Genomic DNA, 25,934 nt, shown 5'->3' on the forward strand with positions numbered 1-25,934 from the left:
CTTTTGTTTTCCAAGAGTGAAAATTACCATTGAACAAAGGTTATTAATGCTACAAACTTTCTGGACGTATGGGTATTGAAGAGTTTATTAACCCTTTTGTTATTAACAGCTTGATGCAAAGCATTTTTTAAATGTTACTGTTTTCCAGCTCGAGAGCCGTGGCCATCCGATGCCAAATTATTCCAACCTTATGAAGTGGAACAGATACTACTACCAGACAATGCAAACTGTCTAGCTGTTCAGGCTTACCTTCGCATGTGTGGTCTCAAATATGAAGTTGAGCTTCGCAGCAACTGTGAATATATGTCACCATCAGGTATGAAAACATTAGATTCCACAGTTTGTGCAAATAATGGCACAATTTAATCTTACAGAATTTCAGAATTAATTGTTAATTATCTAGTTGCTTTACTGAGCATAGCAGTGCACTCATCATCTCAAAATAATCTTGCCCAAGACTTGAAGAGACTTCCAACAGTAATGCATATGTTAAGTGCCGATAAGGGCAATTTTAGCCAGGGAACATTTCCTAGGATGAAGCTGAATGAGTTTCACATATAAAACAAGAATGTAGTTTTAGGTAATCAATTGGAGATTAGAAAAGTCACTGAGCACTGCAGTTTAAATCATTTAGTATTCCTTATAGATTATTTGTATTTGGGGATAAAATGTTTCAGAATGTTGTCGCTGCCACCACAGCTTCAATTTTGTTTTTACTACTTTTGTTTGGAATGGAGACTGTGGTTAGGGGCTTATATGTAGCATAGCTCCAAGTCTTAGGCTTAGTTAGGAGATCACAGTTTGGTTGCAAATTGGTGTAATCAACAAATTTGTTATTGTGAGAAGACTCTCAGTGAATAGTTTAGCTATTGATTAAAAAGATAGTAAGTGATCCGAAGTTACAGATGTCTCACAGCGATTTGTGTTGTATTTTTGGTTGTATATCATGTGTCACATTTGCATTGTTTTGAAAAATATTTTTTTAACTTTCGCAAGTTTTACATCTGCGTAGTGTGTAACAATGCTGCAAAACTGTTACAGTTGAAATAAATGTAACTGTAGTAGCTGACAGTGGCTTGATTGCAAAGCTGGGGAGCTGAATCCTCTAAGAGGGGACAAAACTTGACGTGTGAGTTAATTTATGGTGGAGCAGAGAGTCTAAACACTGTTTGCACAGATAAAAGCACAAGACATGACTAATGTGAGTGATTGAACAACCAAGCATGCAGAAACAGAGCACAGCACGAGGTGAAGTCCGGGTCTGAAATAGTTGAAGTCAGTGTAAGAACTAGTGGATCTGGCCTTTTGTTGCCAACAGGTAACCACGTTCGCCTGTGGCTCTGCCCATTCAGTGCTGTACACTCACTGTCTGTGACAGCTTGCGAAACTACTCAGCCACAAGACCCACACCAGCTCATCTGTGTTCACATTGATGTCTGCTCCCAATGACACTAAGTTGCTCCCACCTGGAAAGGCCACATAGCACTAAAAATGACTAGGTTTGTACTGTGTCCATCATTACAAAACTGGAGGGTGCACGGGATTCCCCAGCGGAGGGTCTACTCCAAAAGTAGGCGAAGCAAACACAGCTGACACCTCCAGAACAGTGGAAGACTGTGAAGGCTGGTGTAACAGCTGGTCCACATGCCTTGGCGGGCATGAGAACTCATCCAATGGTAAATCGGAAAAGGAGGGCATAAGTTCCAGTTCCACGGGTTGTTCAGTGGGAGTCATGAGAGTGACTGTCACTGGCATTCTATTCCACGAGTGGGAGTAAGACCGACATCCTCCACCAAAAAAATGCCAACCACTACAACTGGAAGGTACCCCTGCTGCCAGCTGAAGCACCAGGACCAAACGAAAGGAGAGCACAGTGGGCCACAATGGTCCGGGGCATTTGAGTCGAAGGTGTACTGTGTGGTTGTTGGTGTGATCTTGGTTGAATTCAACTCTCCTGCTTTCTGTAGTCAAGCTTTGCTGTCTTCCTACAATTTTTACCCCTGATACCACACTCCATTACCAGATTTATGATTCCTTGATGCCTCAGGATGTGACTTTCGTGCTTTTAATCAAGTTGTACTACGAATTTCTTTTTCCCCAATTCATTTCAGTATCACTTCATTAGTTTTCCAATCAATCCGTCTAATCTTGAACATTTTTCTGTAGCACCACTTTTCAAATGTTTACATTCTCTTCTTGTCTGAAATGTTTATTGTCCACGTTTCACCTCTGTACAACGATAGATACTCATGAAAAAGAAATTTAATCATTTAAATTTATGTTCAATGTTAATAAAGTTGTCTTTCTCAGAAATTCTTTTCTTGCTATTACAAGTCTATGATACTTCTGTTACTCAGTTATATTTCAAGCTTTATATAGCATGGGAAGACTTGTCTGCTAGTTGGATTTAGGTTGTTACTACTGTAATGTTATAACCAACTTTGAACAAACATTTACTGGTAATTTTTTTTTTTTTTTTTTTTAAATAGGTAGAGTACCCTTCCTCAAATGCGGTGCATTTATTGTGGCAGAATTGGACCCTATAATTTCATTTGTCAACAGCAAGGTAATTTTTCTGATTTTAAATACTATGTTAATTTTGGCATTGAATAAGCTGTTATAATCTGCCTCATCTACAATGTTTAGTTGAAGTGATAATACTAGATAAAAAAAAAATTATTTGTGTGTAGGTGAATCAGTTACCTTCTTGTAAATGATGTAAATAGCTATAATTCATTTTATGGAACCAGTGAATAAAAAAAAGAAAGGAAAGGAGTTCAATTTGGAGAAGCAAGCTGAAACAGCTAATCTCTGATAAATAAGAAAAGTGTGACACAGGCCACTTATATCGAAATAAATTTGTCATTAAAGAGTAACAATATTTTATAGATGGCCATATTTACAAGCTTGTGAGCCATTTCAGGAAAAGCTAGTCGATGGAAAAATTGAACAGTGTAGTGTGGCATTCTCCAGCCGCATGCTAAATAAGCGCGAATGGGGATACAGCAAATCGGAGAAGGAGATGCTCTCAATCATGCTCGGATTTAAGAAATTCCATATGCATCTAGAGGGCAGAAAAGTGAGAGTATTGTCCGACCACAAGGCTCTGAGTTATCTGCCGGACTGCAAGATACTCAACGACCGCTTAATGCATTGGGCAATGTTAATGCAGCAATTTGGATATGAAATCTATTACATCTAGGGTACAGAAAATTGTGTTGCCAATGCTCTTTCCAGATTACCAGCTGAAGATGATGGAAGGGAGGAAAAGTTAAGCGCTGTCGGGTGTGGTCGGCACTTGGATGGGTGACCATCCAGGCCGCCATGCGCTGTTGCCATTTTTCAGGGTGCACTCAGCCTCATGATGCCAATTGAGGAGCTACTCAACTGAATAGTAGCGGCTTAGGTCAAGAATACTGTCATAACGACTAGGAGAACGGTGTGCTGACCCCATGCCTCTCCTATCCACATCCTCCACTGAGGATGACACGGCGGTCGGATGGTCCCGGTAGGCCACTCGTGGCCTGAAGACGGAGTGGGTATATGACGGGGGTAGCGGGGGAGAACGAAATTCATGCGGTGTGCAAAGATATGTGGCGAACACAAAACAATGATCCGGAGCTGAAACACATTAAGGTGAATTTCGACAGCAAGCTATACAAGAAAATACAAAAATATTTTAAGATACACAAGGGAGTGTTATTCCGGCAGAAAGATGAAGAGACTGACAAATGGAGACTATGTTTTCCCAATAAGTATGTGGAACAGTTGATAGACTACGTCCACTTAAGCCATGGACATTATGGGGCCGAAAAGTGCACCGAAATCATCGAGGAATACGCCCACGTAAATAACCTGGCCAGGCAGGTCTGCACGCAGCTGGCAGCATGCGGCCATTGCCAACGGCTCAAATACTGCATGACAGCGCAATAGGGGGAAATGCAAAGCATTATACATATCAAAGTGGGTGAGTTACTGGCTGTGGACAATTTTGGCCCACTACCACACAGTGTGTGGCGTCATGAAGTACATCTTTGTTGTGGTGGACGTGTTCTCTAAGTTTATTAAACTGTATCTGATACGGAAAGCGAATACTAAAACTCTAATCGCCAAATTGGAGAAGGATTATTTAGAAAATATTGTAAAACCAGTAGGGCTGTTGTGTGACAACTGATCACAGTTTACTTCGAATGATTGGAACACATTCATGAACGACCAGTGTGTGCAACATATCCGTATCCGTACCATCCAGCGAGCAATGCATGTGAATGGTATATGTGGGAAGTGGGACATTTATGTAGGACGTATGGCAGCAATCGTCATTCCAAGTGGGTGGAGTACGTGAGTGCCTTTGAGGACGTACTCAACAGTTTTAAAAAGTAAGGCTACGGGGTACTCACCTTTGGAAGTCATGACCAGGTGAAACCAAAGTTCCTACTCACAGAAACGGTAGAATTCCCGCCACGAAAAGCTGACTCGGCTGTTGAAAGAGAACAAGCAGTAACAGGCTGCCTGAAAAAGTTTGTCACTGAAAGGAAAAGGCAACATGATGGATGATAGAGACAGGTGAACTACAAAGTGGGGGACAAAGTGCTCGTACACACCAAAGACTGTTCCAGCGAAGTGGACAGGGATTTTAAGAAATTATTCGAGTTTAAAATACTCTGTCTCAGGAAAACCTTTGGGTGTAAGAAATGTGATGGATCTGAGGCTGTATATAGAGAAAAGGCAGAAGTGAAAAGCTGTTCTAATCTGTAATCAGTGGTAGTAATTTTGGAGGGATAATTTATATGTTTTACTTGGGGATTCATTAGTAATTTCTTACTTTATTGTGTCACTGTGCGTGTGCAAAAGGGGGAAGTTTAGGCACTGAGGGTGTGTGGAGGTCAGTGGACTCATGAATTTAAGTAAAATATGTATTGATTTTTTGCTTTCTATGAGAGTGTGGCAAAGAATTTAGTGGTCAAATTTGAAGGGTATTAAAATTGCAATTATATGTGCACACATTTTTTAGTACATGAGGGTAGGAAGGACTTATTAAAGTCAGTTAAATAGAACTTGGAGGAATTTGAGCTTACTCTGATTCAGTGTTTGCCTTATGACTTTGTTTCTAAAGTATTGTTTCACCTGGAGTGAATCTTTAGTGAGGATCCTGGTTGGTTTGGGGAAGTGGTTTGTTGATGGGTTTCTACTTTTGATTTTTGTTATAGACAGATTTGTCACGATAAACGGTGGATCTCGGAATTCAGAGGCAGACACGATTTCTGCGAGGCACTTGGTCAAAAGACTGATGTGAGTTGATCAATACTTTGTGCGAAAATCCATGTGAGCGTGTGTAGTGCAACAGAAAAAAGTAGTGCAAGAAGATGCCTTAGCACTGAGTGAGTGGTACAAGACATGCTTACAAAATTGCACATAAGTGAGTGAAAGTGCATTTAAAAATTTTACTTCGTGTCAAAAAAAAAAAAAAGAAGCAGGCATTTATTTAATATGCCGTTTCGTTCATAATTTGGGTTAGCTCAAGTTTATTTTGAAATTCATGCTGCTGCCACACCACGACAAAAATTTTGTAAACACTATTGGCCTTGTGTTTAATCAGAGTACTCTATTCTTTGAAATTTGGTTTATATGTACTAGTATGAACTAAAGCATGCTACTTCTGAACATTCTGGCAAACCAAAATGTTAATAAGTGGAAGTGTGTGAGGTAACGAGTGAGTTGTGGCGCCCTGGAAATATTCTAAGTTCAGAGTTGGTAGCTACCGCTGGTGTTGCGCGGCAGGACTGAGCTTGTTGCATCCACATAGTGCCTCACTACAGCCGGAGCACATGGTCCATCCAGCCACGTGTCTGGGAATTCCGCTGTGACGAGGACAGTGCTGTGTGTCGATGAAGGAGTTGCGTATGCCGAGAGTGCCAAAGATGGCAGACTTGTGAAACCATCATGGCAGACATTTCACAGTTCGTATAGAAATTAATAGTGGCCAGATGAATCATGATACCTCAAAAAGAAACATGTGCAGTACTATTATTTGCATGACAATTCTGATGGTGTAATCAGATTTTCAATATCTTTATTAGTTTAAAGTTTAGTATATGACTGTAAATTATACAAGTAACACCCAGCAACAGATTTCCAGAATATAAACGCTTCATCCAGTTTAGTCGATCGTTGTGTCTTTAGAAAGCTATTAGTGTAAACGTAAATTGGTATGAATTACAGGCATGTTACTTAAATAGTACATGAGTTATTGTAGGTCAAAGTGGCTGATTACTATCGATCACGTCAGGCTGTAAGTACTCCACAGTTGCACGAAAAAACAGTAGCAGCATGCTTATAAATCTATTTATTCGTCTATGTCTTTGTTTATATCCAATATATACTATTCATGAAGAAATTGGTTAAATATTTACTGTGTTTTAGAAAGCACAGACACATTAGGCTACTAGCCTACCTTTTGTTCTATTTCTTTGATATATGTTTATTTAAATTTGTTTATCTATCTAATAATGTGTGTTAGAGCGTGGAGTGGAGCAGTTTGTGTGTGGTCGCCATAGATAGAAATATTTTGTAGTGCTGACTTGTGCACTTGTGAGATTTCCATGGCTGCTACAGTGAAGATGTAGTGTGCGTTTAGAAGTGAATATCTCACGAGCTTTGTTGTTGTTCAGAACTAATTACGTGCAGTAGGAATCTATTGTTTTCCTGTTATTCAACTTTTATTTTATTTAATTACTGGACCATCGACACCAGTAAGTGTTTTGCAGAACTATACCGCATTCTCAAAAGTACTTCAACTATCATACTACTCATTTAAAGTCGTTAAGTTAATACCTGCAGATTTTATTTAATTGCAATCTTTCATTTATAAATTTATATGTTACATTCATAAGAAACCTTCGTCCATTCGATTCATGTATGTATTATTATCGTATACTGTAAACTCAGCAGTATTTGGTCTGTAATGTGGCAACTACGTATCCCAGCCCTTAGACAACAAAACCAGCCAAAACATTTAATATTTCAACTCTGAGTCCGAGGGTACGTGGTTGAGGGCCACCTCATTTCATTTCATCATTATATTGGAAATCCACAGAAGTGGACTCTTTATGGTGTGTATAGCAGCCCTTGTCATAGTATCATCATATGCTAATTCTGATTTAAACATCGAACAGAAAATGGATGCTGGTAGTGGCAATTCAGTACGCCATTTCTTTGATTATTCTAAATATATGATTAATTGAATGCTGCTTTTGCCAGTTCACGCAAAGATTATATCCAGATTTTTTGTATTTGTGGTTTGTAGTGCCTTTGATCTCTTCCTGTTTCTTAAATTTTCAGTTACTCTCATCATCGATTACAAATGGGATATTTTCATTTTTTCTTCTGAAAGCTGTATCAAGTGAAGTGATCCAGTTGTAAGGTTATGAACTCCCATTTGGGAGGAACAGGATTCAAGTCCTCATCGGGCCATCCAGTTTCCCATATCACTTTATGTGCATGGCAGGGTTGTTCCTCAGAAAAGACCACAGTCAGTTTTTTCACCATACATTGTTTGTGTCTTGGTGTTGGCAGGTCTTGTTTCAAAATATTTTTTTTCAATATTCTTATCATAGTTCTTCATAAACTTCATCCATACCTTCACCATCACCATTAGAAACGGCCATAGCCATTATGATGACTACAGACAAACATTAAAGTTTGATACTGAACTTTTATCACTAAATATGCTGCCTACAGCATACTTGATGTGCATATTGCTTTAACTCACATTGGTAATGATACATGAACAGTATCATTGGTACAGCAGTTGGCTGATAAGACTGCAATTAAACCACGAACATATGAATTCCTAATCCGACACCTTTGAATCACAAATCCTTTAGGGTCAGACACGTAATAAACTGCCACATTATTTTACTTTCAGGCAGCTTAGACAACACAAGGAATAGTATTGACAGTTTTTACCTAAGATAAATATGGAAGATTATCACTTTTAGGTGTTTTGTCATACCTGTTTTGTTAGTGTCTTTTGTATAAGAATATTATGCATAGGGAGTAATAAGAATTTTGCGCCTTTTGTTAATGCGTTTCTGTGACTGCTGGACATGTGGAGCTGGTTGCCAGAAAACTGGCCGCACAAGTAATGCCACTGAATGATTAGATATTATGATAGTGTCTGAAGCAACTTTCTGAGTAAGGTGGCACTTTGTTTACCATTTGATGTGGTGGTGATGTAAATTTCCTGTCCATCCAGCCACATTCAGGTTTTCTGTGGTTCTCAAAATGGCGTACGGCATTGTTATATTGAAATGATGGTGGATAATTCCCTCCTTGATCTTTGCTCAATCTCGATCAAATGACTTCATCACCATTGATCGGATGTTGAACGCTGCCTTTAATATTCATCTTTTCTGCCATCAAGCAATCAGAATCTGCATCACATCTCTACCATTTAGAGGAAACAAACTGTATATTGGTAGAGAATAAATCATGAGTCATATATATAGGAAAGCTAGCATCAAATGCAGGTTTCGTTATTTACCAACAATGCTGCAGCTATGAATGAACCATGTAATGCGTGCAACTGACAGAAGATATCTTATCAATCACTGTACTATTGTAAAATTTACACTCCTGGAAATGGAAAAAAGAACACATTGACACCGGTGTCAGACCCACCATACTTGCTCCGGACACTGCGAGAGGGCTGTACAAGCAATGATCACACGCACGGCACAGCGGACACGCCAGGAACCGCGGTGTTGGCCGTCGAATGGCGCTATCTGCGCAGCATTTGTGCACCGCCGCCGTCAGTGTCAGCCAGTTTGCCGTGGCATACGGAGCTCCATCGCAGTCTTTAACACTGGTAGCATACCGCGACAGCGTGGACGTGAACCGTATGTGCAGTTGACGGACTTTGAGCGAGAGCGTATAGTGGGCATGCAGGAGGCTGGGTGGACGTACCGCTGAATTGCTCAACACGTGGGGCGTGAGGTCTCCACAGTACATCGATGTTGTCGCCAGTGGTCTGCGGAAGGTGCACGTGCCCGTCGACCTGGGACCGGACCGCAGCGACGCACGGATGCACGCCAAGACTGTAGGATCCTACGCAGTGCCGTAGGGGACCGCACTGCCACTTCCCAGCAAATTAGGGACACTGTTGCTCCTGGGGTATCGGCGAGGACCATTCGCAACCGTCTCCATGAAGCTGGGCTACTGTCCCACACACCGTTAGGCCATCTTCCGCTCACGCCCCAACATCGTGCAGCCCGCCTCCAGTGGTGTCGCAACAGGTGTGAATGGAGGGACGAATGGAGACGTGTCGTCTTCAGCGATGAGAGTCGCTTCTGCCTTGGTGCCAATGATGGTCGTATGCGTGTTTGGCGCCGTGCAGGTGAGCGCCACAATCAGGACTGCATATGACCGAGGCACACAGGGCCAACACACGGCATCATGGTGTGGGGAGCGATCTCCTACACTGGACGTACACCTCTGGTGATCGTCGAGGGGACACTGAATAGTGCATGGTACATCCAAACCGTCATCGAACCCATCGTTCTACCATTCCTAGACCGGCAAGGGAACTTGCTGTTCCAACAGGACAATGCACGTCCGCATGTATCCCGTGCCACCCAACGTGCTCTAGAAGGTGTAAGTCAACTACCCTGGCCAGCAAGATCTCCGGATCTGTCCCCCATTGAGCATGTTTGGGACTGGATGAAGTGTCGTCTCACGCGGTCTGCACGTCCAGCATGAACGCTGGTCCAACTGAGGCGCCAGGTGCAAATGGCATGGCAAGCCATTCCACAGGAGTACATCCAGCATCTCTACGATCGTCTCCATGGGAGAATAGCAGCCTGCATTGCTGCGAATGGTGGATATACACTGTACTAGTGATGACATTGGGCATGCTCTGTTGCCTGTGTCTATGTGCCTGTGGTTCTGTCAGTGTGATCATGTGATGTATCTGACCCCAGGAATGTGTCAATAAAGTTTCCCCTTCCTGGGACAATGAATTCACGGTGTTCTTATTTCAATTTCCAGGAGTGTATGAAGTAGAATTTTGAAGGTTGTAGGATCAATTAAAAATGAAGTTCTTTGTGTTATGTGTTACCTTTACTATTACGATGTTTTATGTTTAAAGCTTTTGTTTGAAATTTTATATTGATTTTATCTCGATGTGGAATTACAATTTCTTTCAAACTGCTGCTGTAGGATTTAAGATATGTTTCATGTATTTGCTGCTAATGTGTTTGTGTTTATGTGTAACATTATTTTGTACAAGTCAATGTGGAATTGTTGCTAACATCCATACTGTGAGATATGGCCTAACTTCAACATGTCATAATTCCTTGTCTGTCATGTGGAGTGACTAAAAATACACTCCTGGAAATTGAAATAAGAACACCGTGAATTCATTGTCCCAGGAAGGGGGAAACTTTATTGACACATTCCTGGGGTCAGATACATCGCATGATCACACTGACAGAACCACAGGCACATAGACACAGGCAACAGAGCATGCACAATGTCGGCACTAGTACAGTGTATATCCACCTTTCGCAGCAATGCAGGCTGCTATTCTCCCATGGAGACGATTGTAGAGATGCTGGATGTAGTCCTGTGGAACGGCTTGCCATGCCATTTCCACCTGGCGCCTCAGTTGGACCAGCGTTTGTGCTGGACGTGCAGACCGCGTGAGACGACGCTTCATCCAGTCCCAAACATGCTCAATGGGGGACAGATCCGGACATCTTGCTGGCCAGGGTAGTTGACTTACACCTTCTAGAGCACGTTGGGTGGCACGGGATACATGCGGACGTGCATTGTCCTGTTGGAACAGCAAGTTGCCTTGCCGGTCTAGGAATGGTAGAACGATGGGTTCGATGACGGTTTGGATGTACCGTGCACTATTCAGTGTCCCCTCGACGATCACCAGAGTTGTACGTCCAGTGTAGGAGATCGCTCCCCACACCATGATGCCGGGTGTTGGCCCTGTGTGCCTCGGTCGTATGCAGTCCTGATTGTGGCGCTCACCTGCACGGCGCCAAACACGCATACGACCATCATTGGCACCAAGGCAGAAGCGACTCTCATCGCTGAAGACGACACGTCTCCATTCGTCCCTCCATTCACGCCTGTTGCGACACCACTGGAGGTGGGCTGCACGATGTTGGGGCGTGAGCGGAAGACGGCCTAACGGTGTGCGGGACCGTAGCCAAGCTTCATGGAGACGGTTGCGAATGGTCCTCGCTGATACCCCAGGAGTAACAGTGTCCCTAATTTGCTGGGAAGCGGCGGTGCGGTCCCCTACGGCACTGCGCAGGATCCTACGGTCTTGGTGTGCATCCGTGCGTCACTGCGGTTCGGTCCCAGGTCGACGGGCACGTGCACCTTCCGCCGACCATTGGCGACAACATCGATGTACTGTGGAGACCTCACGCCCCACGTGTTGAGCAATTCGGCGCTATGTCCACCCGGCCTACCGCATGCCCACTATACGCCCTCGCTCAAAGTCCGTCAACTGCACATACGGTTCACGTCCACGCTGTCGCGGCATGCTACCAGTGTTAAAGACTGCGATGGAGCTCCATGGCAAAGGTGCACAAATGCTGCGCAGCTAGTGCCATTCGACGGCCAACACCGCAGTTCCTGGTGTGTCCGCTGTGCCGTGCGTGTGATCATTGCTTGTACAGCCCTCTCGCAGTGTCCGGAGCAAGTATGGTGGGTCTGACACACCGGTGTCAATGTGTTCTTTTTTCCATTTCCAGGAGTGTAGTCTCATACCAACTCAAGCTTTTACGTTGACAGTTTCACTATTATTTGTACACCTTTTAGTTTAAGCTCATTTCACAATCTCTTCTCCAACCTTTTTGGCTTGCTTACTTATGGTCGCCTTTTAGGTTTTGACCTCTATTTTTCTAAATATCACAGAAGTGCAGCCTGTTTGGGGAAGAACACAATGGTTCATCTATCCACCCTGTGCTGTGATCTGCATGTACTATGAGAGTTAACTTATGATAACAACTGAAATCCAGCATGGTAGCCAATCTGTGATGGAGGGGTTATCATGTACCATCATACTGACAGAGCACAGATCCCACTGCTGACCCTTAAGCTGTAGCCTCCCTATGTATGCCAAGGGGTTGACGCCTGTCCATTCTGGGGCATTGGGACTCTGTGCAGTGGTTACTATGGCAGGTAGCTCATTTCGTGGTGGTGTTTTTGGTATAGCTTCATATTAAATAAGTAAGACATGCCACTTGTTTTCACAAGAAGAAGATGTATTTACACCAAAGAGAAAAAGAATCCTACAACAATATTATAATACATAATTCTACTTGACTGTGGCTTCCTCCTCACCTGGACTACCTCCAATAGTATAAGCTGTTGGATTGGCCTGGTACTCTCTCCCTCTGGAGAAGAGAGAATAACAACATGATAAGATGTCTCAAACAATTTTGTAAGTCATTTAACCTCGTCCTTTTCCACATCTTCTTGGAGAAGGACAATGTCACTGATTCTGATCCTGTGTCTTCTACTGACATTCTGAACTTGAAAGTTCCTGAGTAGCAGTATTGCTCCAGCGATTCCGGATGTCCTCTGTTAGTTTCTGCTGGAGCTTGAATTCTTTGATTAAATCAGATGATGTGTCCAGAGTGCTGTCAGAACGTAATAGTGTTCTCACAAGGCAGTAAGTGTCATGTACAAAATAAAAATTGTGGCAGCAAAAAGTAAACACAAGGTGACAGTTGCTGGTGACAAATACGGGAATCAACCAGAGATAATACCAATCATGAGCTACAATGATCTTCAGTACATCAAGATCTGTAGTAAATGGCCCACAGCAGCATTAATAGCAGTAATGCGCGTGTAATTTTTATTAGAAAAGCGGATTAACGCGAATTGTGAAACAATCCCTTTCTGCTGTGAGAGGCATGGTGCCCACAGGAAGAGCCTCTGCTCTCAGCAAGTGCCATCAGGGTGGGCAATACACTGTGGAATGGATCAAACTCACCTGTGCTGGTGGCCATGCCAATATGTCTGTCTCTGCAGATAGAAAGCAATATTTTAATGCATAAACTTACAATCCCATGTTGTGTTTCCATCTTGTCCACACCATGGGATGAGAGTCAGGCAAGGAGAAATACCCATATGTCAATGCCTATTTTTCAATTAAGCGAGGGGAAATCGGCTCCTTCGACTCCCGAACCCACAGTATCGGTGCTAACCACCCCACAATTACATCTGGAGATGCCTCATCCTTCTTGGGCATTACCAGTGCATAGGACATCTGCCAAGGCACCCTTCTCCAAGCATGAAACAGACTAGCAGTCTACCACCAACCAATGGCTGAATGAGTCGTGGGCTGCAGTTCATAGGAAAAAAATGTTCCTCTTCTGTCCTAGAAATCAAGACAGGAAAATCCTCACAGAAGCTGAAACTTCACCAGCACAAGAAAAAATAGAAAGTTTATTTGAATTCTGGTGCTCTGATCGATCTGGACCCCCACCCCTCTCTCCCCAAGGTCATGCTGATGAAGAATCACATACTGATGGAATACCACTCATCATCAAAGTAATTTGAACTCCTGTTTCCCCTTACCTGCTTTCTCAGCTCTCAATATAATGTTCCTTCAATGGAACTGTCACATGTCCAAACACCTAGTTACTCTGCAGTTGGTCTAGCACTTCAAGAGGAATGGTTCTCAGAAACCCAGCTCACTACTACTAAAAATTACAAATCATATTGGAAAAAACCATGTTGCCATATTTTACGGACTATAAGATGCACTTTTTTCTTCAAGAAATTGCCTCCAAAATTCTGGTGCATCTTATACTCAAAATTAATATAAAAAGTCCAGTGTTTAATTTAAAATTCCTGCCAGTCTCAAAAAGACCATATATTCAATGCTGTGGAATAGCCATCTCTATATGGCAACATTGGATTCAACTGACAGTAGCAGTGCACTGATGCGATGAACATGCGCTGTGAGGATTCACAAGCTTACTAACACTGTCTCCCTCCTGCCCCACCATCACCAGAACACTGTCTAGCCCAATATGCATCATTAGATTCTGTGGTGCCAGTGAACTTGAATTGAAAGTGATTTATGTTATCGGTAACAGTACAATATTTTTGTTAGTAGCTAGTTTTGTAATGGAAAAAATGAAACCTATTCATAAGATGTGGGCTATAAATTGGAAATGATGCAGAACAACATGGAAACAGAGCAGTTTAGTGGCATTTCAGCCATCCACCAACAGAAAAAACCAATAACGATTGGCAGACTCATAAAGAACAACTGAAGAAAATGAGGCCAAAACTAGAACATGACATATTGAAATTGATTCAAGAACACCATCAAAATGGATTATTACAAAAATGATTGAAATACATGCTCGTAAGCTAGTGCTACAGTGGAACTTAACAGACTTTAAGGGTGGAGTTGGTTGGTTCTATAGGTTTATGGAGCATCATGGACTTAGCATGTGAAGCAAAACCAAAATGTTTAAAAAATGCTACTAGGGTATGAACAGCAGAGATTACCTTTGCATTGCTTTATTGTACAACATAAAGAGAAAACCAGTGTGCAACTAAGCCATATAGCGAATATGGATGAAACTCCTCTGACATTTGATGTGCTGAGTAACAGAACTGTTGCGTACTAAACTTAATCTAATGATCATTTTCGAGTGCAAAACAATGCCAAAAACCTTCTGAAATACTCAGGTGATGTTCCCATACATGACAGGTGTTGGATGGACAGAGTTCATATGAAATTATGGATAAACAGAGTGTGGGAGAAAAGGAAAGCTGCTTTATTGAAGAAGAGTTCACAATTTAATTTGTTTGTGAGAGTGAATGGAACAACTGGATGGTGAATGAAACCCAACATGAATTTACACCAAAGGGAGCTTTAAAACGACCTACAAGTGTCAGTGGATAAAACATTCATGGTTCAGAGTGAGAAAAGACATTATTGTTATAAGAAAAGCTCTCGATAGCAGTGAAGACAATCTTATATATGGAGAGGACAAAGATGATGACGAAGAGAAAGAAAAAGAAGATAGTGCAGATGATTTGCAGGGATTTTAAAGATCAGTTTGGATCTGTGAACTGAGATACTTTTTTAGTCTAGCTTTACAATCTATTAAAAAAATTGGTAAAAATGTTATTTAAAAAAAAAAAATTGGTTAAAAATTAAGGGGTGTCTTATAGTGAGTAGCATCTTATAGTCCATAAAATATGGTAACATCGAGAGGAAATATGGAGAAGTCAGCACGCACTTGGGCACTGATATTTTCAGTGAGTAGGTCCACTAATCACTGCATTAGAAGCTGTTGTGGTTGTGTCTGCCTGTCATTCCACCCATCCTTTTACTGGGGGACTTCAGTGCCCTCAATCCTCTGTGGGTAGTCAAACCACATGTGACAGAAGCCAAGTGTGAAACAATTAATTTCAGACCTGGAAGTCTACCTACTTAACACTGGAGCTGCAACGCACTTCCATACTGTCCGTATGGAATATGCTCATCCATTGATGTTACAGTCTGCAGCCCAAGCATCTCATCCTTGATCCATTGATGCGTCCATGGTGACCTCTATGACAGTGACCACTTTCGTACCCCAAACCACTGACTAATGTAACATGTGCCGTGTTGGTCATTTCAGAAATAAACTGGCAAGCTTTCAGCCCCAAAGCAACATTTGAAACCAGTCAAGGGAAGGATATCGAAAGAGTGGTACAAGATGCTGTTGATATGATAACACACACTGAGGAAGCAACAATACCCAGTTCTTCAGGCCCTCCCAACAGGAAACTTGTTTCATGGTGCTGTGAAGGAATAGCTGTTATCAGACAATGTTGAATGGCACTTCAACAACACAGATGCCATCCTTCTACAGAACATTTGATAGCATTCACTTTGAGTGAAGGCACAGTTATTAATAAGAAAGAAAGCAGGAATGTTGGGAATAATATGTATCATCTACGAAAGTGTGCCATCATCTCATGTATGGACTAAACTCTGCCACATTTATGGTGACCTCCTATCCTTGATACTTCCTGGTATCTCCCTCAGTGGCAACATCAGTACTGGCACAGTGAAACTATTTCTCCTTCTGTGCACAAGGCCTTGAGTCGTACCATGTTCCATTTAGTACTTTATCAGTGTGTCAAGACACAGCCACTGCAGCCAATAAAATCCATAAACACTTTAGCAATGACAGCATAAAACACATCCGCGGGTTTCTCAACTGAGATAAGACCCTCACCTTATGACTAATTGTGGACTAATCTCTCTAATGAATGAGCTGTGTAAATTATTCAAAAGAATGGTCACCGATAACATTGTTGGTATCTGCAAGCAGAGGACTCTTATCGCAATTTCAAATTGGCTTTCAGACATTCTGCTCCACCACTGATTAATTAGGAATCTTCTGTATGCAACACTTTCATGGTTTTTGTCCTGCAGAAGGTGTATGATATCACCAGGCACCATTATGTTGTGTCTACACTGCACAAGTGGGTCTTAAAGGGCTGTTTATCCATTTTATCCAGAATTTCGTATTCCTATAACTGTTCCAGATACACATATGTTCATTCCTCAGCAACCAATACACAAAGTAAACTGAGGTCCCTCAGGGATTGGTTCTGAACCAAATCTGCAATTGTAACTACGTTATCAAATTTTGAAAACTGATATGTGGAATAGCAGGCCACCCAACCACCGCAATCATCAACAAGCTGATGAAAATCGAGGGGACCACCGGGATGTGGCACACATCTCTCTGAGCCTCCTGGGAAGATGCCATAGTACTGTGCCAACTACGTATTGGCCACTCTAGACTTACCCACAAGTTCCTTTTATGTCAAGAGGACTCCTCCCAATGCAGCTGTGCTAGTCATCTCATGATAGCCGTATTTTGACAGTTTGTGTTCCTTGCTGGCTACCTCCACTTGCAGACAGTGTGATCGTACAAACAGAGGCAGACATTTTGTAATGAAATTAGTGATCCAACCAAATTTCACACAGGTAGAACTAAGTATCTATGACCATAAGACTTGTTTGTAGTACGTAGTGATACACACAAACTGTCCTCGTGAATCAGTGTATTAGTGAAAACTGCATCAAAATCCCTACAGCAGTTCCTCAGATTAGCCTTGACATGCAGAAAAACATTGTGGTGGACTTTAATTTATAATTTGTATAGATTCTGACCCAATTTTGCTGTGGCAGCTCTTACTTTGCTGCTTTCCTACCAGGTACATCCTCCTCTCTAGCTTACCAGCTCATAGTTCTCATCATTACCATGAGCTCTCACTCCAAATGCAAGTTAAACATGGAACATATAAAAATACTTATATTACACACTCATCATTATTTAGCAGTAATAAATTATATACAGAAACCTTTCTGGAGAATCAGTGTATCTGTTAGTGTACACCGAATAGAAATCCCCACAAAGTTCTTGAGATTAGCCCCAACATACAGACAGAAAAACACAGCAGGGGATTCGTAATTTATAATATGCATAGATTAACTTTATTCATTTTCTCACCCTGCCTTAGTAGTGCTGACTATGGTGATCCTTCTTAGCGTGTCCTACAGTGACCATCTATAATTTTTACTTGTTGGATTTTACCTCACTTTTAACCATCTGACTTAAGCTAATAGTATGTAAATTTTTGATGACAATGACAAGGTCACACAGCTTGGAGCTGACAAGTCTCCTTTTCCAGTTTCTCATTGCTTTACATGACTTTCCAGTGCTGATAACCAAGATGTTTAGTTTGTTTAAACCCATAAGAATAATTATGATAATAAGTATGGCTTAACTCATAGATAGCAATCGATATATTAAGTAGGTCCCAGTTCCCATATTTGATAAATTGAATTGTCTATAAATTAGATGAATCATTTATAGTTACAGTGACTCAAATTGAAATGATAAGCTGCAGTGTTTTATAAGAACTTGTGATCATTTATAATTTCCATCACAACCAATTCCTTTTCCTTCTCCAGTCTTCTTTTCAACTTCCAAAGCTGAAATATTTTACTCTTAAGAACTGAAATTCATCTTTCCATTTCGAGTGCCCATGTTGGTTGAGCTTTAAAGCCCCATGTTAAGATGACATTCAGATTTTGTACTTTATAGCTTCTATTAAGATTTCTTCATGTTTGGTGGATTTGTTCTTTCCAAAAGTTAAATTTGTTAACAAAGATGCACTGAAAATTCATATGTAGTATTGATTGTTGTCTGATGTGAAGCAATAAACAGCCAGAAACATAGTTTCTAAAATCATAAAATTATATGTAAGCATATTAATTAATAATTTTAGATCTTGGATACACAATTTAATATCTGCACAGGCATGACAACCCCGCTACACTACATTGTTGATGTGGGTACTTCACAGCTGATGGTGGTTCAGTACTAACTAGGGATTAGAACCCTGGGAGGAAATGAAAACTCTGTGTGTGACTCAATATACAGGAAGCATTAAGTCCGAAAACTTGTAGAGACGTGCATAGGTATAAACTCGGCACACGGTAGTTGCAGATGGCTGTCACCTGAGTACTTGGTGGCAACAACAACTCAGTATGAACTGCAAGGTGCAATTTCCAATAGTTGAGCTCTTGTGTAAACAGTAGCCCACCTGGCTTACTGCTGCCCACAAGTAAACACCTCCATCAGTGGGTCTGTAAATACTACATGGCCCATGCATCCTCCATGGCAAGTTCCTGCACTAGTCCAATGAGTTACCCACGCCAGCTCATCTGCGTCCATCACAATGTCCACCCTCAGGGGGTTTGCTGCTCTCACCACTGTTTTTCATTCCTTTTTTTCTTTCTTCATTCACCTTCTCCTGTTGTTCCTCCGCTTCAGTGTTTGAGGTTCCTCTTTATCGTCTTCCTTCCTGTGTGCTCCTGAAGGTCAACCCATGTGTCTGACACACAACAGGTGATTGGGTAATGCGTAATTTCCAGCCCCAGGTTGACAGTTAGGGGGCACACGTACCCCCTGGTACAGGCCAGACCCAGGGAGGGGTGATTGCCTGAGCTGCTACCTTCCCAAATTGCTGATTGGTCCCTCTGTCAGGTGTTTGGGAGCTGTGACCTGAGGTGTCAACAATCACCTAAGATGAGTGAGCCCCCCTCTGAGGGGAGAGGGGGGGGGGCGCTGTTGGAAGGAGCGCGCCTTTGGGGACACTGACAATCGGAGTTGGGGGGGGGGGGGGGATTTTCTCACAATGAGCCAATCATCGTCTTCACAGCCAGCGTCTACCAAACGTAAATGGAATGAAGCACCCATTTCAAAGACCCTCCCAACTGCACCACAGTTAAACTTGGTTTCACGTACTAAAGATCGTCAGTCCATTGCAACGAGAAATCTGTTTCTTGTTTAGAAAAGTGTTGAAAGTGTTCATGCAATTGCCGACCCTGTGAAAACCTACTCTTGTTTATGCAATGGCTTTTTGCTTTTGAAGACTACTTCTGATTCCCAAGCTCGACAACTGCTTGGCGCTTCACTTCTCCAAGGCTATTCTGTTTGTGTCGAGGCCCATAGAACTCTGAATTCTTCCCATGGTGTTATTTACACCAGGCTGCTCAATGATCTGACCAAGGCAGAAATCCGAACATACCAATCTGATTGGGGTGTCATTGCAGCCCATTGGGTGATGAAATAGGTAGGTGCATCCTTAATGCCCACATACTCTTTTTTTCACTTTTGATAGAGTGGTGCTTCTGTCCAAGATCAAAGCAGGCTATGAAGTTATCACAGTCTGACCGTACATTCTGAACTGGATGCACTGCTACCAGTGTCATCGTTTCAACCACACTCAAATGTCCTGTCGACACCCATCCAGATGTGTAATCTTTGATAGGGATGCGCACGAGGGCAATTGTCCACCCCTCCTCCTCCCGCTGTATCAACTGCAGTGGCGATCATTCTGGCTCCTCTCGAGATTGTCTCGTGTATCTTGATGAGTGGGCTGTCCAGGAGATCTGGTTAAATGTGCCTTACTCTGTGTCTCGCAAGTTATTGGCCAGTTGAAATGAAATGGCTCTAACCATTATGGGACTTAACATCTGAGGTCATCAGTCCCCTAGACTTAGAACTACTTAAACCTGACTATCCTAAGGACATCACACACTTCCATGTCCGAGGCAGAATTCAAACCTGCGGCCGTATCACCGTCTCCTCATCCAGCTGTGCAAGAAGTCACCAAACTTTCGCATCACGGGCAAAGGCACCTCCTACACAACCGGCAGGCCAGAAAGGACTGAAGGAATACTCCCACAAAGACTTCCTACATCCCTCCAGCCAACAAACATCTGAGTGTTTCTCTGCCAAAAGGGTCAGAAGTCAAACAAAGGCAAACGTCTTCTACTCTGCCGACTTGGAGATTCTCTTCGGTGGGCATGTGATACCCTCATCCATTCGACCTCCATGTTGCTGGTGCATACCGCCAACCGTTTTTCTTCCCTGGACTCTACAGATCAACAGGCGGAGAATGGCGATGCCCCTGTGGATCTCATGGAGCAGGATACTCCAGTCTCTGCACCCTATAACCGTGAGTCTTTGAAGGCTGACACTTAGCAGCCTCCGAGATTACAGCCCTTCATTTCTCCTTGCCCCCCCCCCCCCCCCCCTCCCTTTTCCTCATTACGATTATACTCCAGTGGAACATTTGTGGCCTTTGATCAAACAAAGAGGATTTACGGCTGCTCTAAGAATTGCAGCATCAGCATGTTCTCTGCCTCCAGGAAACAAAACTGTGTCTGCACTATCACTTCGAGCTCTTGCATTTATTCCTGGTCCGTTTTGACCGTCCCCCCGAGGACAGCATTCCGTCTCATGGGGGAGCCGTGCTGCTCGTACGGATGAAGTTCATAGTTAACCCATCTCCCTGACTACCCACCCTCAAGCTGTTGCAGTTCGCCTTTTCCTTCCTCTCTTGACCTTTTCCCTTTGTACTGTTTACATCCCTCTGTCATTGGATGGGACCAGGGCAGACTTTCTCCATCTTATTTGGGAGTTACCTCATCCCTTTCTGCTGCTCAGTGACTTTAATGCACACCATTCCCTTTGGGTTTCTCCCAGAACCTGTCTGAGAGGTGCCCTCTTGGCTGACCTTCTCAATCAACTTACGTCATCTGCCTTAATACAGGAGCACCCACAGTCCTTTCAGACTCCACACACACTTATTCCCATTTGGACATATCCTGCACTGCCCAGCTTGCTCATCATCTCGAGTGGTCCGTTCTCTCTGACGCATACTCGAGCGACGATTTCCCATGTGCTCTCCGTTTGCTGACTCCTACCCCACCTATGCGCACACCCAAATGACAGCTTACTAAGTCTAACTGGAGGCTTTCCTCCCTGGTGACCGTTGATGAAAAACATTACCCCAACTGTGATAACCAGGTAGAATGTCTTACAAACATTACCCTTACCGCTGTAGAGCATTCCATTCCTTGCACTTCCTCTTTACCACGCTGTGTCACAATCCCTTGGTGGACTGAGCTGTGCCACAATGCAATTCACTTGCAGAGACATGCTCTCCACGTTTTTAATCACCATCCTACGATGGCAAACTGCATTCATTATAAACAGTTGCATGCACAGTGTCATCGCATTCTTCTGGGTTAGCAAAAAAGCTAGCTCGATTTCATTCACTAGTGCTTTTAACAGGTCCACTCCCTCTTCCATTATGTGGGCCAACCTCCGGCAGCTCTCTGGGACCAAGATCCAATACCCAATTTCCAGCCTGACAGTAGCAGACAGTGTCATAGTGGATCCTATTGCTACCTCCACCATCTTGGGCCACTATTTTGTGGAGATTTCGAGCTCCTCATTGGAAATGAGTGGAGAAGGCTCAGGGGATACCCGTCTCTTCTCAGAATCGTGAGTGCTACAATGCCGCCCTTACTATGAGGGAACTAGATCATGCTCTCACTTCATCCCAATTCTCCACACCAGGGACAGACGATGTTCACACTTAGATGTTGCAGCAGCTTTCTCTTGCGGGCAAGCACATTCTGGTTTTGTATGTACAAATACACCTGGGCAGAGGTGCCACTGTCATACCTGTACCTAAGCCCGGTAAGGACAAACACCTTCCTTCTAGCTACCACCCCATTTCTCTCACCAGCTGTGTTTGCAAGGTGATGGAACCTATTATTCTCATGCCCGGATGGTATGGTGGCTCGAGTCTCGCAATTTACTAACCACTGCACTGTGTGGATTTCGAGCACACTGTTCTGCAGTTGACCATCTTGTCACTTTGTCCACCCATGTCATGAATGGTTTTCTGCGGAAATCCCAGACTATGGCCATGTTTTTCGATTTGGAGAAAGCCTTCGACAAGTGCTGGAGGACTGGTATCTTTCACACTCTCTATACGTGGTGCTTCTGTAACCGCATGCCCGTTTCCTTTAGGAATTTTTCGAGTTTTCAAGATACGTGTGGGTTCTGCCTTGTCGGACACCTTTATCTAGGAAAATGGTGTTCCTCAGGGTTCTGTCCTGAGTGTCATCCTCTTTGCTATTGCCACTAACCCTATCATGGCAGGGACCGATGACCTCAGCAGATTGGTCCCTTAGGAATTCACACACACACATCTATAATGGTCTGTCTCCTGCCGAACATCTCCGTTGACAATTTTTCTGTCTATTGCAGTTCTCCATGGACTTGTCTCATTGAGCACTCCATGGACTTGTCTCATTGAGCAACATCTTCAGCAATGTCTCAATTGTCTTCACTTATGGAGAATGGACAGTGGCATTCATTTTTTTTCACTGACAAAACTGTTTGTATGAATTTCTGGTGGCACAGTTGGTTTCTTCCACCTTTACATCTTGGGCCTGTAGCTCTTCCATTCGTTGAAACCATGAAATTCCTGGGTCTCATGCTCGATAGGAAACTTTCTTTGTCCTCCCACGTGTTTTACCTGGCAGCCCGCTCTATGGGGTCCCTCAGTGTCCTGCGTGTCCTCTGTGGTACTTCCTGCGGAGTGGATCGGACCACCCTCCACCGTTTGTATCAGTCCCTTATCCATTCGAAACTAGACTATGGGTGTCTCGTTTATGCATCTGTACGTCCGTCCCTCTTATGCCGTTTGAATACCGTCCACCACCGTGCCTTCTGTTTGGCCACTGGCGCCTTTTACACTAGCCCAGTTGAGTGTTTGTATGCAGAAGCTGCCAAACTACCATCGTCCGACCGCCATGACTTTCTCCTCAGCAGCTATGCATGCTATTTGTCTGCAATGTGTGTCCATCCATTCTATGCCTCCTCCGTCGAAGACTCCTTTGATCGCCGGTATGGGGCCATGTCCCTCTTCTCTGTTACCTCCTGCAGTTTGCTTCCCGCTCTTGCTCTGCAACTTCATGCTGGCCTCCTGCCACTTTCCCTATGGGCACGAACTTTTCACCAAAACAGCTCCGTGCGGTGACCCATATTCACCTTGGCCATCATTTGCTTTATAAGGACACTACTCCAGCCTCACTCTGTTGCCTCCAATTTCCTTTGAAAGGGCACGGCCGACTTCCTTCTCTGATTCGATGAGTCTGATGACCTCGCTGTTTGGTCTCTTCCCCCATACAATCCAATTCAGTCCAGTCCTACACTGTCGACACAGGTACTGTATGGGCAACAGTTGCTCGATAATAACTGGGGAATGGAAACCTGAGAAGAAAGGAAAACCCACTGTGTAAGCCAATCTACAGGAAGCAGAAAATCCGAAACGTCATGGAGATGTGTATAAGAATAAGCTCAGCACATGGTTCGAGTGGGTGGGTGTCGACTAAGTACTCGGCATCATCACTGAAATTATTTAATTTTTTTAATATGCTTCTGTTTCAACAAATCTTTGCTTATCCAAATTATTTTAACTAGCTCATATGATTTATAGAAAAAACAATAATTTACACGTTTTTCCTCCTGAATAAAAGTAGTTTGAGGTTACCACTATGCTGTGTGTTTCCCAATTTGGAATTTCTTTGGTTTCCTTAAATCAGATGAGGCGAATTTCTTTGAAAATGGCCAATTTGCATTCGGTTCCTTCTCCAATCCATGCATGTGATCTGCCTCTAATGACTTAATCATTAATTCAACTTGATACCCTGCCATACCATTACTTTTCAAGCTTATTTAATATGACTAAGCAAGTGCTTTATTCAAGTATATGATGTTTTGTATTTGTTAGATTCCTATTGATTTGCAAGGTTTATGTTATATTTTTTAATTTTATTTTCTAGGGAATATCGTTGACGAATGATTTGGATACAGCTGACAAAGGAGACATGAGAGCTTACATGTCACTCGTAAACACTGTACTTGCAGTTGCTGAGGTAAAACTACTACTTTTTTTAAAAAATTAGTCAATCACAATATTATTGCACCGGGGAGTGAGGCTGCTTCAGTTTGCTGATTGTGACACAGCATGTAATCGGGGTTGTGGAGGGAAGGAAAGATGGCACAAGTACAGTTATGCAATTAAAACTGCACTAATCTTGGTGATTAATAGTTATTAAGTGGATGGTCCGAAAGGGGTAAATGCTGAGTGATTCATCTGCTGTATCTGTTTCACCGGAATCCATTCCAATTTCATCCACTGTGTAAGTTTATTGTCATAGTCATGTGCTGCATACTCGTCTTACCTCTCCAGACCAATACTGATGATTATATTTTTTACTGTCTTCCATTAACCTATCTCTGCATAAATATACATTTTCAATTTCTTTGACATGTTTCAGGTTCTAACGAAACATTTTGTGTAATATTACATGAAGTCCGTTTGGTTATCTGTTTCAGGGTAGTTAAATTAATGGAATAAACTTTTGTCCTGCAGTGTTATGTTTCATTGTACCCCAGATTAACTCTATAGGGTTCAGATCACAGTGGTATGGTGGGATCCTCAGAACATTATATCCCTTACATTTTAAAACTGTATCTGCTTTAAAAACGCTTTGGCTTGTTGTAACACACTTAAAAGCTTATTTCTTCTTCAGCTTGGTTCAAAACTGATTTTGCTCTGAATGAGCCATTCAGTTATGTCATTTTTGCGAGTTCCAGTAATGGGAGCTTTATTTGTCTGAACAGCATGATATGGTGCATTATCAAGAACAACAATACTACCAGCTGGGATATTAAGAACCAGTTTCTCTTCTAACCATTTCTGATAATTATATCCATTCATATAATTGCGAAAATCATGGAACTTAGATTTGAAATCATAAACCAACTCTGCTTCTTCTGTGAAACACATTGCTGCTCCAGTGTGGACAGCAAAACCTGTTTGGCCTGCACTGCTATTAGTCATTACACTCAGAACGTCTCCGTGCTGCCAGCTCTTTTTCATGGTATAATGTGTATGCACCAATGTTTCATCTGTGAATACTACTGGTTTATTTGGCTCTCAAGTATTCAATACACTTTGCAAAAATGTAGCTGTTCTATGTTAGGATGTTTCTCTTATTTTACATTTTTTTTAAAAATAAAATACCATCTCCTCAAAATTATGCAAAATGTTTCCCTTCCCTCTGGAAATTTATCTCAGTTTTTGAAAATATAAGCAGATTTCCCAATGTTTCCTTCTTCTGCACGTTATGCTCCAAAAATTTTCTTCAAATATGTGCTTTGTTGAAGTCGCCTAAAAAAAGTAATTTTCTAGACTGCTGTTTTCTAGGAGTTTTAATTTTTCCCTGCTTTCTTCCTCTTCCTTAAAGTCTTTCAAAGTGTATTTTACTGTTCTTTCTAACTTTCCTATCATTTTTTCCACCCATAAGACTGCTTCCTGTAGAGGCATGATTACCTACTTCTGCTTTTATTCTTCCTGCCAATATTGTACAACTTTGAATATAATCACTTTTCCATCTGAGTGTGGCCACTTTCATGACACCTCCTCCTGTTTTCCAC

At 42.5% G+C, this 25,934-nt stretch overlaps 1 protein-coding gene across 2 annotated transcripts in view; it reads left to right on the forward strand.

Moving 5' to 3' along the window:
• LOC126299141 (metaxin-2) overlaps positions 1–25,934 on the forward strand; it is a 49,282-nt gene that overhangs the window by 6,311 nt on the left and 17,037 nt on the right. For both annotated transcript variants that reach the window (XM_049990909.1, XM_049990908.1), the window contains exons 2-4: positions 149–316; positions 2,490–2,566; positions 24,275–24,367. In XM_049990909.1, coding sequence (XP_049846866.1) covers positions 256–316; positions 2,490–2,566; positions 24,275–24,367 — 231 coding nt within the window. In that variant the 5' untranslated portion in view covers positions 149–255. The remainder of the gene's footprint in view (positions 1–148; positions 317–2,489; positions 2,567–24,274; positions 24,368–25,934) is intronic.

Source organism: Schistocerca gregaria, chromosome X (assembly GCF_023897955.1).
Source record: "Schistocerca gregaria isolate iqSchGreg1 chromosome X, iqSchGreg1.2, whole genome shotgun sequence".
Lineage (NCBI taxonomy): Eukaryota > Metazoa > Arthropoda > Insecta > Orthoptera > Acrididae > Schistocerca > Schistocerca gregaria.